The sequence below is a fragment of the Dipodomys merriami genome, unplaced genomic scaffold (genome assembly GCF_024711535.1).
Source record: "Dipodomys merriami isolate MVZ:Mamm:240054 unplaced genomic scaffold, mDipMer1.0.p SCAF_5, whole genome shotgun sequence".
NCBI classification, from domain to species: domain Eukaryota; kingdom Metazoa; phylum Chordata; class Mammalia; order Rodentia; family Heteromyidae; genus Dipodomys; species Dipodomys merriami.
This window is the reverse complement of record NW_027206068.1, coordinates 17,349,906-17,364,356: the sequence shown is the minus strand read 5'-3', so window position 1 is coordinate 17,364,356 and position 14,451 is coordinate 17,349,906. Positions and strand designations below refer to the sequence as shown.

Below are 14,451 nucleotides of genomic sequence, written 5' to 3'. Positions count from 1 at the left end.
CTTTGTATGTCTCTCCCCCACAGTGTAACCCCCGCTTTCACTATATTTGATGTCAGTATAACATGTGGAGGAGATGGGGACAAACAAGTCGTTTAAGGATTCAGGTGGACCTGTTGCAACAATGAGAAGTACAAAATGTCATGTCAAAACCAACTTTACAATGTCGGTGGGGGGGGGGGAGGGGGGTATAATTGGGTGGGGGGAGGGGGGAGGCTGGGAAGGGAGGTGAAGGGTAAACAAAGGAGGAGGCTGCAATGCTTGGTAAGAAATGTATGCATTATCCTGCCCATGTAATTGTAGCCCCTCTGTACAGTATGTTCTCAAATAAAATAAAATTAAATTAAAAAAAAATAGTCACCTTGAAAGAGTGAGCATTTTCCTAAAACAACACTTATATGACACAGACATCACATTTCTAGGTATATACTTTAGAGAAATGAAAAAAAATACGTAATTACCTTTTCCTGGTCTGTTTTATAGATTTGAAACTATTAAGTCATTTCTTTTTTCTTTTTCTTTTTTTTTGTGCCAGACCTGGGCTTGAACTCAAGGCATGGGTGCTGTCTCTGGGCTTCTCTTGCTCAAGGTTAGCACTCTACAACTTGAGCCACAGCTCCACTCCTGTTTTTTGTTTTGTTTTGTTTTGTTTTTGAGCTAAGCGTCTCATGGACTTTCCTGCCAGGGCTGGCTTTTAACCTTGATACTCAGATCTCAGCCTCCTGAGGAGCTAAATTACAGGCATGAGCCCTACGCTTTCTCTTTCTTATAAATATTTAAGTGGTTTCTAATAATATTTGCTCTATTTCTGAGTAATGACAGTTCTGATCTAAGTTTTTAAATGCCAAAGAATACAAAAAAGAAAGAAAAAGTATGAAACTCAATTGTTGCAACTGTCTACTCTCTGGGTCATTTCTTAAACATAAGTTAAGTAATATATACTATTTCTTTTCACTATTTCCATAGCAATAGTAAGAAAGAGAGTAAAACTTTTAAGATACCCACTCTCATTTCTGAAACAGTAATATGAACACTATCATGACCAGAGAATCCTGGAACCTACATATCACTATCTCCTTCCTACAGGAAAAACTCATTAGAAAGAAATACGTAAGAACACCAGGATGTCAGAATATGTCTTTCTGCTAATTTGGAGTTATGGCAACAGAGGTGAAAGGACTTCTTAATCATTTTTCACTTTCAGGAACAAAACAATGTTTCTTACTCATCTGAATGTCCTTATGGTTTCTACAACATTATCCTATCCTCTTAGAATTCTGCTCATACTATTCCTCTTTCCTAACATGTTCCTCTTCTCCATCTTAACACTTTTTTTTGTTAGTTTTTTGTTAGTACTGGGGTTTGAACTAAGGGCCTAATTAGTGATCTTGCTTTGCTTTTTTCACTCCAAGCCAGACACATACCACTACCTTCAGGCTTTCTGAGGTTTGAGGATTTTTCTCTCCTCTAGCTTTGAGCAATACTCAGATTTCAGCACCCTGAGTAGTAAAGGTGTGAGCCACTCACACTCAAATTAAAACCTACTCTTAGACAGGTTGTAGCCTCAGCCCAAATGAAGTCTTCATTTCCTTTATTCTACTTTAGCTATACATAACAAATGGTTTTGATACAATTTAAGTAATTGCCTTATTTCTCTACCTTTCACTCTCTTTAATATTGTTTTCCCTGTCTGCTCTATACTCATCACTAAAACGTGAGACAAGGTCAAAAACAGTAATGACAAAAAGTAATAATTATTGAATAGTTGCAAAGTACCAAATAACTGAAGTGCAGAAAGCCAAGATATGGCTGTTAGTTTATGAATATGTTACAAAATGTTTTACCCACATCATCTCATTTGTCCTTCAAATACTCTACATTTGCTACAAGTACTTATATTACTATTTTACTGATGTTAAGAACTTTTATAGTGAGGGAGCTGGGAAGGTGGCTCAGTGGTAGAGCGCTTGCCTAGCATGCATGAGGCCCTGGGTTCGATTCCTCAGCACCACATAAGCGAAAAGAAAAAAGCCGGAAGTGGCGCTGTGGCTGAAGTGATAGAGTGCTAGCCTTGAGCTGAAGAACTGAGGGACAGCGCCCAGGCTCAGAGTTCAGGCCCCATGACTGGACCCAAAAAACAAACAAACAAAAAAAGAACTTTTATAGTGAGAAGGGGAAATAAAGGAGGAAGCAACAATGCTTAATAAAACTCATTACCTTCCCCATGCAAGTGTAACCCCTCTGTACAGTATTTTTACAATAAAAACAAGAACTTTTATAGCAGTGTACCTGTCACTTAATAGTAGAAACAGAATTATAATAAGGATCTTCTGCCATCTAGTGTATGGTTGGTTTACAGCTTTATATATCTTCTTTAAAAGGGGGAATAAAAATGCATCTATTATTGAGGATTCACCTATTAAAACAGCCATAGCTTAATTCACACTCAAGGTCCAGAGAAACTCAAGGGTATCTAAGGAGTTTCCATCCCCAAACTGAGTTTGGAATAACAAATATTAAAGCTATTCTAAAATGTGTCATAATAAAGTACTCTAATATGTGAAATCATTTAGTCCTACCTGATTAGTAGATATGGGTTAGTAACTCTGAACTCAAAGAATTTGTGTTTTGCCCATTGCAGGTCACAGAGCTTAATAAGTAATAAAGTTCAAATCTAGGAAACCCAAGTTATGTCTATTTCTTCCCCAAATTTTTCACTCAAAATTTCTCTGTTTTATGCCAAGATTTTGTAACTGTTTCTTAAAGTTGATGAATTGGTTCTAAATACGTTACGGTTCACAGAGGCATTTGAAAAGTCAAGTATAAGCCAGGTGTGGTAGTACACACTGGTAATCCCAGAATTTAAGGGGCTAAGATAGGAAGATTCAAGAGTTCAAAGTCAGCCTAGGATACATAGTGAGATCTGTCTCAAAAACAACACAAAAATCCAATCTACAGAAGGACTCAACAGAAAAATAAAAGTTAATTTGGTATATCTTTTCAGATTTGTGGGATCCTGGTTTAGATATGTGCTAACATATTCTTGCTGTTATATGCTCCACAGTGTATAGCAGATAATACAGAACAAAGATAAACATAGCACTTTGGTGACTGTAAACAGACCTAATTCCTGAACATTGGTATTGGAAACAGTCATGGAGTTTTTGGTAAGATGTATATTTTTGTAGTATTCAAAAAAGCCAATATGGGAAACCATGGGACTTCTATTTCTTTGGGTCTGGCTTACTTCATTACTATTATTTTTTCCAAGTCTCTCCATTTCCTAACAACTGGGTCAGTGTCATTCTTTCTGATGGAAGTATAGAATTCCATTGTGTACACACACACACACACACACACACACACACACACACACACACACACACACACACACACACACACACACACACACACACACACACACACACACACACACACACACACACACACACACACACACACGACAAAATGCTGAAACAAGGACACAGGATGACCCATTGCAAAAATGATACAAGATATTATGTTGGAAATGAACTTTACAACTTGGGGGGGGGGTGGAGTGGGGGAGGTAAGGGAGAGGTGGGATAGTAGGAGAAAAACAAAGGAAGGGGTAACAATGCTCCATAAGAAATGTATTCATTACCTTACTGATGTAACTATAACCCCTCTGTACAGCGTCTTTAAAAAAATATTTTTTTTTAAAAAAGCCAACTTATAGTTGGACATCTGTGGCTTATGTTTGTAATCCTAGCTACTCAGGAAGCTGAGATCTGAGGATTAGAGTTCAAAGCAAGCCTGTGCAGGAAAAAAGACACTCTTATCTCCACTTATAAGCCAGAAGTAGAACTGTGACTCAAGTGGTAGAATGCTAGCCTTGAGCAGAAAAGGCAAAGGGAAGGCACTCAGGCTCTGCGTTCAAGCCCAGTACTGGCATACACGTGCATGCATGTGCACGTGCGATTGTGCGCACATGCATGCACCCATGCGCACGCACACGCACTCGCACACACACACACACACACACACAGAGCTAACTTAGGAAAGTCGTTCACAGAGAAAGCACCTATATGTATGCTAAGGGCTTTACTTGATATAATTTTTTAGCCTCAAAGAAACCTCTAAATCAGCATCAGTGTTTTTTTTTTAAGTTTGCCAAAACTTACAGCCAATGGCCAACCAAAAATATAAATTCAAATCAGTCTGAAGATGGAAGGCACGAGGCTTCAGTGGCTCACACCTGTAATCCTAGCCTTGAGCTGAAGAGCTGAGGTAAATAGCACCTGGGCCCTGAATTCAAGCCCCACAGCCAAAAAAAAAAAAAAAAAAAAGATGGCAGGCACAAGGGTTTTCTAGTGATTAAACATGTACTACTTTTCTTTCTCTCTTTCTTTTTTGTGGTACCACTAATGGGACTTGAACTCAGGGCCTCACACCCTCACTAGGTACTCTCATTCAGCACTGTACCACCTGAGAAGCCACACACTTCCAGTTTTGTTTTGATGATTAATTGGAGTTGACTTTCTGGGCTTTGGCTGGCCAGGCTGGCCTCAAATTTCAATCCTCAGATGTCAGTCTCCTAAATAGCTAGGATTTTAGGTGTGAGCCACCAGTACCTGGCTTCTGATATTACATTTAATATTTGATAGTACAGAATATTTTTTAAAAATAGATATGGAGTGAGAGAAGGAAAAGAGATGAGTGGATCAAAGGAAATCATTTCAATGGGAAAACTGAAAGGCAAGAAACAGATGAATAACCTAGATATGAATGTATCTGGTAGGCAATCAGAGAAGGAATATCAGACTCTTAACTAGAATTCATTGGAAAACACTAAACTAACTGTTAACTTTTTTGGACCTTAGATACCTAATCTATAAAATTATGAGTTTTGGAAGAAATGGTAACTTAAATTTAAATTAAAACTCTGCCTGCCCAATCTCTACAACATTCTCATATTTCTATTTGCACTTCAGTCCTCAGAGCAGAAACCTATGAATATTCACTGCTGTACCCTCAACACCTTGGACAGAAATGGCTCAAAATACCAGGTAAGTTTTACTTGATACAGTTAAAAATTAAGCTTATCAAATGTAAAAATGCTCTTATATCTGAAATAAACTTATGTGATATTCTAGTAATAAAATAGTATGTATTAATTGAATAGTATAAAAATTTAATCTTGGCACAAACCTTGTGAGGAATACAGAACAGGACAGGTATTATTATACTTATTTTAAAATACCTGTTAACAGTACTACAGCTAAGTAATGGAGCCATTATACAAACTAAAGTCTTCAAATTACTAGTTCAAATCTCTTTGACAATAATTTGTATTTGTAATTCTGGTTGGTGACTTTGCTTGCTACTAATTATGAGGAAGAGGAGGACAAATCCATCTATATAGCAAAGATTATTGTTTCTGACACTGAGAAATATATTCCATCCTTCCTCCCTACCTCTACTCCCAAGCTAAAGGAAGGTCCTTGTAGCTTGGAAATAGGGGAGTTGATAACAGCGCAATATAACATGAAATTACCAGTAGAAAACACAGGAATATTCCTAACATAGCTCTATTTCCAAGGGTTCGTAAGAGCCCAAATGAGGAAAATAAAGGGTTGATTGGAAACTATACATTCAAATTTAAGAATGTAACACCTTAACAATTCAACCTACCAAAGAATTCTGAGGAAGAAGAGGGTACTAAAAAATCTCTTAGAAAAAAGTAAACCTACAAAATCATCCAAGCATAAAATCCTTTCTTTCAAAAGTAACTTCAGGCCGGGTGCCAGTGGCTCAAGACTGTAATCCTAGCTACTCAGGAGGCTGAGATCTGAGGATTGTGATTCAAAGCCAGATCGGGCAGTCCGTGAGACTTTAATCAAGTAACCACAAGAAAACCAGAAGTGGCACTGTAGCTCAAGTGGTAGAGTACTAGTCTTGAGCTGAATAGCTGAGGGGCAGTGCCCAGAGTTCAAGCCCCATGACCAACAACAACAACAAAAGTAACTTCAGGATCATTCCCTTTCACATGACAATTCCAGTTAAAAGGTTCTCAAAAATAAAAATGAAAGTCAACATTAAATTCAAAGTGAGTGTCTACCTTTAGAAATCAAATCCATTTTACTAGGATAATGAACCATAAGTAAACAGCCCATTTTTAAAGTCAGCATTCTAGTATAGCTAACAAGAAAATGCAGTTCTCTTCTAAAATAAAATAAATGAATAAACTGAATATTCTCCATTGCCTATGCTCTATGCTCTCCTCCATCTGAGAGGAGTTGTACCATGTATGTGCCAATGTTAACACAACACTATTCTAAAATTGCAGTTATGAAGAGTAGTTATACCACCACTAATTTTCTTTCATAGTACTGAAAATAGGAGGATATACACAAATGGGGAAAATGTTTTATCAGTAAGTGGAATAAAGGACTTGAAAATTACCTTTTTAGACCACATATACAAACAAAAACAAAACAAAACACACAGAGAGCAGAGCTTAAGTATTCTATAAAATCCTCATGTTTAATCTGGAAACTAACCCACTATAATAGTATATTGTTCTACTTACCTTTTAATTAATAGCCCCATGTCATTTCATTCTTTTCCCTATCAGAACATATCAATTTTTCTGCATAAAAACAATGTAGTGATCTTACCTAGTAGCAAACTGAATAAGGGCATTTTGAAGAGTCTGTCTAATTTCAAGAAGAAAAGATTCATCATCACTTAGTGTATAATACCAATACTGGACATAATCCCTCAAGGAAAACTGGATAACCTATAATAAAATATATTGAGGGAACAAATTCAACATTTTAGAATTCTTAAAGTAACAACAGAAAGTTAAAAATAAAGATGATTATCTGTCAATATGTACATCTTAAATCCCTACCATTATTATAAAACTACCATCATTTAAAAACTGTTTTAAAGTTTTAAAATTACTCTGATATTCCAATTTATTTACTGCCCAAACACTTTATAAAATATTATCTATAGACAAACTCCACCCAAATTCAGGTAAGGATAGTTTGCAGGAGAAAAAATTCAGTGGTATAATAAATCTAAATCAATTTGATGAAATAAGAGCCAAAACAATGTAGATAGACACCAATTCTCAAAACAATGTCTAATAATAATATAGGAATTCACATATAGCCAATAGGATTATTAATTCATAAGCAGCAAATAATACAAATCAATGTACATACATTTTTTTATAAATAAATTAAATGTGCATTTGTTTTAAAATAAATGTTAAGATTTTAAAGTACAAAATATTTATAATGCTCATATAATCAAAATGATGAAGAAAATATGGGAGGGGAAATGTTTTACCTAATTCTAACTTTGAGCATATTTTAATCAAACCATTTAAATTTGTGTTTTTCAAAAAAATCATAAAATAGAAAAGTTTCTAAAACCCATTGAGCTAATTTATCATCAAAAATTAATAGTCTGACGCTTATAATGCTAAAATTAAGCTGGCCACCAGTGGCTGTAATCCTAACTACTCACGAGGCTGAGATCTGAGGATTGCTATTTGAAGCCAGCCCTGGCAGAAAAGTCCCTGTGAGACTCTTATCTCTAATTAAACACTCAAAAAATGGAAATGGTGCTATGGCTCAAGTGGCAGAAAGCTAGTCTTGAGCAGAAAGAGACTCAGAGACAGTGCCCAGGCCCTGAGTTGAAGCCCCCACAACCGACCAAAAAAAAAAAAAAAAAAAAGAGAAAGAAAGAGAGAGAGAAAGAAAAAGAAAGAAAATTATTAAAAAAATTTCAATTGTCAGCCAAACAATTTTCAAATGTAGATTTACCCAAAGACTTTCATAGTAAGTAATTACCTTATAACAGATGCTAAATAAGACAGAAACTTCAGGTACAAAATTCATGTATAGCATTATCATAAAATTTCAGCATATTATTTAAACCAAATGTATCTTAGTATTCTCCAAAGAAATACAGTATACCCTAGCAAACCATATATCGATTCAAATACCACACACTGAAACTTACTTGCTGGAGAGGTTCATCAATTATATTGGCACCCGTTAATCTTCTATCAATCTTAATAGTCCTAGCTTCCCGTTTCATTTCTTCTAAGCACTTAAAAGAAATCATAGTATTTTATTCAGTAGTTTCTTGATTTAAGATTTTTCCAGTTCACTTCAAATTGAATTCTCATTGTAACATTGCCTTATAATCCTCAAGATACTAATTTCTTGAGAATCTAGCATTTGCAAAACACTATCTACAAAAATTTAAATTGGCAAATATTATTTAGAATGTGGAAAAACTGTCATATTTCAATGAACTTAGAAATTACAGTGCTTTATTGAGACTCAAATCTCATTCCTTCCTCTCACTCCTCAGTCTTAATCACTAGCACATTAGCTGCAAAATGAATAGATTTTTTTAAAAATGATTTTATTTAAGGACAATTTAAGTAACTATGGAAAATGTATTCCTTTTCCTTAGAAAGGTCAATAGTAGCATGAAGTAAAAAGTAGAGGGAGACTTTTTTTTTCTTTTGGTGCTAGTACTGGAGCTTGACCTTAGGGCTTAAAGCTCTTGCTTGGCTTTTTTACTCTCAGTTGTCATTCTACCACCTAAGCCAGAGCTCCTCTACAGACTCTACTACATAAAAGAGTCTTATAAACTTCTGGGCTGGCTTCATATCCCAACCCTCAGATCTCAGTTTCCTGAGTTGCTAAGATTATAAGTATGAGCCACTAGTGCCGGGAAGTGGGAAATCCTTAAAAAATATAATTCCAGGCATATGTATATACAGTCATTCACTGCATCACATTTTAGTAACAATGGACCAAATTAACTGCAGTGGTCCTGTAAAGTTACAAAGGTCCTAAAAAATTCTGATTGCCTAGTTCATATTAGCTGAAGAAGAGGCAAGAAAAAAGAAAATTAACAAAGAAGGGGGAAGGGGGCTCAAGAAAATTTAAAGATTCGGCAGAAGCTTTTCCTGACCTCAATTGAGTATCTCTTTAAAATTCTGAAAACATGGACCCCAACACTGAAAAACTTCCAACAGTAGGAAGAAATGCTCACGATACATAAGCAAATCTATGGTGAAAAAAAGAAACCAAACAAACCACCATGAACATTTTTCTGAAAACAGCTGCATTGCCTCAGCCCCAGGAAAGTTTTTCAAGAGGGATGCCAGAATACTGCGTCATCACAGGGACAGTGGCTTCTCCTGAAGGCCTTCCAGCAAGATAGGGTATAGAAGGGGAAGTCCCTGAGTAAGCCAAGGATAGTGTGTGTGAGTGTGTGTGTGTGTGTATGTCTGTGTCACACATGTGCATGTATGTCCATGTATGTGTGTGTTTTTTGGCTGGCACTGGTGTGTTTTAAACTGTTCTTTCAAAAGGCTCGAAATTTATTTTAGTTTGTAAAGTAAGCTAGCTGTCAGTGGCTCTGCTACCTTCTCAAGAAACTTAGATCTGAGGATCATAGTTCCAAGCTAACAGACAAACGTTCTTATCTCCAATTAACAAGCAAAGCTGGAACTGGAGCTGGCTCAAGTGGTAGGAGTGCAAGCCACAAATGAAATAAGCCAAGCAAAAACATGAGACTCAGAGTTTAAGCCCCAGTATTAGCACAAAAATAAGTTATTTATTTTTTTTAAAAAACATGCTTATATAGAAAGTTACAGTAACCTAAAATTTACTTATTGAATAAATATGTACATTTTTACAAATTTAGTATAACCTAAGTGCTTAGTGTTGATTACAGTGACATACTATCTAGGTTTGCTGCCTAAGAGCAATAGCATAGACCACATAAGATCTTAAGTAGATAAACTAGAAGAGAATGAAATGCTTCAAAAAAAGCAAAGGTCAAGTCGCTATGTCGAAAAATGAACTTTACAACTTTGGGGGGGGGTAGTGGGGAGGATTGGGTGGCAGTGCGGGGGGAGGATGGGAAGGGATGGGAAGGGGAAACAAAGGAGGAGGCTACAATGCTTGATAAGAAATGTACTCATTACCTTGCCCATGAAATTGTAACCCCTCTGTACAGAATTTTTACAAAAAAAAAAAATAATTGCTCTACTTGAAATAAAGAAAGGCATTTTTCCCCTAAAAAAAAAAAAGCAAAGGTCTAATTCCTCAGAAAAGACTACTAAACAATACTCAAAGAATATATATTAACAAAAGTTCTAATGCAAAAGGTTGTTTTTTTGTTTGTTTGTTTGGGGGTTTTTTTGTCGGTCATGGGGCTTGAACTCTGGGCTTGGGCGCTGTCCCTCAGCTCTTCAGCTCAAGGCCAGCGCTCTACCGCTTGAGCCACAGTGCCACTTCCGGTTTTGTGGTGGTTTATTGGAGATAAGAGTCTCATGGACTTTCCTTGCCCGGGCTGGCTTTGAACCTCGATCCTCAGATCTCAGCCTCCTCAGTAGCTAGGATTACAGGCGTGAGCCACTGGCGCCGGGCTAAGGTTGTTTTTTTAAGTCTCAAATTACAAAGAAGTTACAAGTATGAAATCCAGTTATACCATTGGAAGGTATTAATCTGAGGGAAATGAAGTCAGAATACAAAAAAGACAACTAACCATGCTTATTGCAGCACTGTGCACAAGAGCCACGACATGAAATCAGCATAGATACTAACCAGAAAAATGAATTTTAAAAATATCACACGCATAAAAATTGAAGTATTAGTCAAACAAAGAAAGAACTTGAGTCATTTGTAGACAAATGGATGGAACTGAAAGACTTATGCTCAACTAAGGGAAATAAGTATCATATTATATGTTACTCTCCTGTGGAGAAACAAACAAAACAAAAAATCCAGAAAGTAGAAGAGGAACTGTTAGGGCAAAGGAAAGGAAGATGAGAAAAGGGAAAGTAAAAAAGCAAAAGGGAGGTTGTATATGATCAAAGCAAAATATATGCATATATTTGCATATATGTCACAGTGAAAACAATAAATATATATAATTGATATACATTAATAATAATGCTAAAAAATTAAGTAAACATTATCCATATGAAAGTTACTAGGAGTAAAATTATTTAATTATAGCAATATAATATAGCATTTTGACATTCCATGTTAAAATATTAAGAAAACATTTAAATTAAGCTAACTTTTGCTCAAATTTGCATTACCACATTTTCACATAACACTGAGAATGTTTACAGATTAATTTTTAATTATTTGTAGTGATAGGGTTTAACTATGGTACTTCCATAGATATATACAGCACATAACATTTGAATATATTTACTTCCTCTACCATATTTCAATTCCTCTATTCTCAGCTCCCTTAAAATGTTTTTTCTAAGTATGACCAGATAATCATCCATAAATTTCTAGTGAGCATTAATCAACAGGAAAATCTGCCAAGCCATAACTGATGATCACATTTATAATCACTGTAGAGAAATTAACTTTGAGGTTTGCCATTCCCTTACACTATTTACCTTAGGAACCCCAGTTGATGTAGGAGGAAGAAATGAGTGTTCACACTGCTCTAGGTATTTTTCTGAATTTGTTTTCCCAAACAGAAGAGTAACCACTAAGCCCCTAGATGGGGGGAAAAAAAGAGTAATTATAGATACAAAAATATCTACTATGAAATATCTTTTTCAGATCTTACAACTTTTTTATTAAAAATTCAGTTTGGAAACTTGGCAAACAAGAAATGGATCTTGTTATATCCTCAGATTTAAAACAAACTATTGCAACTTAAAAATAAGAATGAAGAAAATATCACTAAAGGACCTAATTCTACAGTTCTGTTAAGTAAGGTGAAGCATTAATATTAACATAACTTGATCCAAGCTGTCATTGGTTCTGAAACAAGACTAAAATTATGAAACTAAATATAAATTTATCTCAAAATATCATCTTTAAAACAAAGGAACTAGGTAAAATAATCACTGGTTTAGATATAGTAAATACTGAATAAACCTTATTGCTATTTCTCATTCTACTTTTTGTCAATTAAACAAAGCCTTAGAAATACACAAAAGAATATGGACTTTTAATTTTATGATTTCACAGTAATTTTACAGTGTTTCTAAAATAGGAGGAACTAGGAAACAGTGAAAAACTATATAAATAGTGAAAAACTCTTTTTTTTTTGGGGGGGGTGGTCTGGTCATGGGGCCTGAACTCTGGGCCTGGGCGCTGTCCCTCAGCTCTTCAGCTCAAGGCTAGCGCTCTATCACTTGAGCCACAGCACCACTTCCGGCTTTCTTCTTTTTGCTTATGTGGTGCTGAGGAATCGAACCCAGGGCCTCATGCATGCAAGGCAAGCTCTCTACCTCTGAGCCACCTTTCCAGTCCCATGACAAACTCTTAAGTAGTAGTTTCAGGCTGCTTTTTGTTACTACCTGCCACTCTACTAATCTTAAAGTACAAGTTTACACCAATTCTGATATGTTTCAATTTTTGTTTTGGTGTGTATGTACTGGTACCTGAGCTTTAAAATGGGACCACACAGTCTCACTAAGCTCTTTTAGCTCACAGCTGGTGCTCTACCACTTGAGCCATACCCCCAGCTCTAATTCTTTTAAAAGGTTTAAAACAGAATTATAGGTAAACTTAAAAATGATCTGTGTCATACATTATAATGCAAAAACAATGTTATAACTATTACTCAGGATTACCAGTGAATTTAAACTATGTCATATCTAATACTTCTATATTCAAGTAAGTTGGTCTTATATTTCAGCTTTACAATTTATAAAACTGAATATTAAGCATACTTACAAACACAATTTAGAACTTACATTGTCAGTCTTAAATTCCTAAATATCCTCACAAAACGTACTGAAAAAAACATTAACTACTGCCTGTGATACAACAAAAAAAAATAGGAAAGCGGAAAAGTAATCTGAAGTTATAAAGAATCTAATAGCTCCTGCACTGAGGTTTAAGAAAAATCATATGCTACAAATGCATATATAACCCTCAAAATGGTACAGAATGCCATAAAATAACCATAATATGGTATTGACAGGTATTTTTAATATCCAAAAGTTTCCATTATATTAAAAAATAAAAGCTTAGCTCTCCCTGTAAGAAAAATGTGTACATTTTAGATGGGTAAACAGCAGAACTTAACATTTTTCACCAAATTAAAAAAAAAGGAGTCTACAGAAAACTGTATTAATAATTCCTTTCACATGTGTCATTTTAAGAAAGACAACAAAACCTTTAGTAATTTACTCAATGAAGATCTAGGATGTGGCTCAAGTGGTAGAGCCCTTACTGAGAAAGCACAAAGCCCTGAATTCATTATCCCCCTCAAAAGGGAAGGGGACACTACATCAATCTGAAAATATACCCTAAGAAATTATTCTAAATTTATGAAATATGTCATCACTTGACTTTAAAAGGCTTATCTTTGTTCTTTTAATTCATAGCACATTAAGCTGTACTAAATTACATTAAAGAAGGGACAATCATTCTTCATTAGAACCAAGTAAAAGAGGTTTGACACAGAAATTATGATAATCGTTGACCATAATAGAGTAGTCTATAAATGCTTAATCTTCCTGAAATGAATTTCAGAGATCTTCTAGTAGAAACAGAAATAGCTTCACCATGTTAGTAACATTCACTGAGATCAACATAGTCTAGATCTAAATTTATGTCTTAGCATGAACCTGAAATATTATATTGTATAATATGACTGTAAAGATGTGATCTCAACAGTTTTTAGAACACATACCACAAATTTCAATAACCAATTTAAATCTAAAATTATACCAAATTTTGTCAATAATCCAAGAGCTTTTAAAGTTATTCCCTGACAAATTAATAAATTCAGAAAAATATTAATAAAATATACTATACATGAGATTAAAACGAACAGGCTGATCATCCTCTGTGTTTCAAATCACATAGAGTTTAAGAGAAATATTTCTCTCTCTCTCAATCGTCCAATGACTCTTATCTTCATCTCAAATGCTGAAATCTATTTCCCTGACAATGTCTTGGTAGTTTTAAATCCCAATTGGATTTAAAATTTTTCACTCTTAACAGGGATCAGTTCAATTAGTGAAATAAGAATAAGCTTCCCCCTTTAATAGCAGTATTTCCTCAAGACAAACACCTTTGCAGTGAAATCAGCCTTGACTCTGAGTAGGAAAGGTAACCTGTGCCCTTAATGTGTAAGTGAGGAGAGTGTACTTTGAAGCCCACCTGATTGCAGACCTGTACAGTCTTCAATCATTATCTATAAAGATAACTCTTAACTCCATCTTATTTGACTCCTAAGGCTGAAATAAGCTTACTTATTTCAAAACAAAGTATCAGATTTAGATAAGTATTATGAAAATACTGGAATCTAACAAAAATAGTTTTTTTTTCTTTTTTTTTGGGGGGGGGAGGGGTGTTGGTCAGTCATGGGCTGAACTCTGGGCCTGGGAGCTGTCCCTCAGCTGTTCAGCTCAAGGCTAGCACTCTACCACTTAAGCCA

At 35.2% G+C, this 14,451-nt stretch overlaps 1 protein-coding gene across 2 annotated transcripts in view; it reads right to left on the bottom strand.

The window, feature by feature from the left end:
• Positions 1-14,451, bottom strand: part of Snx13 (sorting nexin 13) — a 125,705-nt gene that overhangs the window by 78,616 nt on the left and 32,638 nt on the right. For both annotated transcript variants that reach the window (XM_069996143.1, XM_069996144.1), the window contains exons 3-5: positions 11,444-11,546; positions 8,017-8,106; positions 6,657-6,778 (exon numbers count right to left, since the gene is read on the bottom strand). In XM_069996143.1, coding sequence (XP_069852244.1) covers positions 6,657-6,778; positions 8,017-8,106; positions 11,444-11,546 — 315 coding nt within the window. The remainder of the gene's footprint in view (positions 1-6,656; positions 6,779-8,016; positions 8,107-11,443; positions 11,547-14,451) is intronic.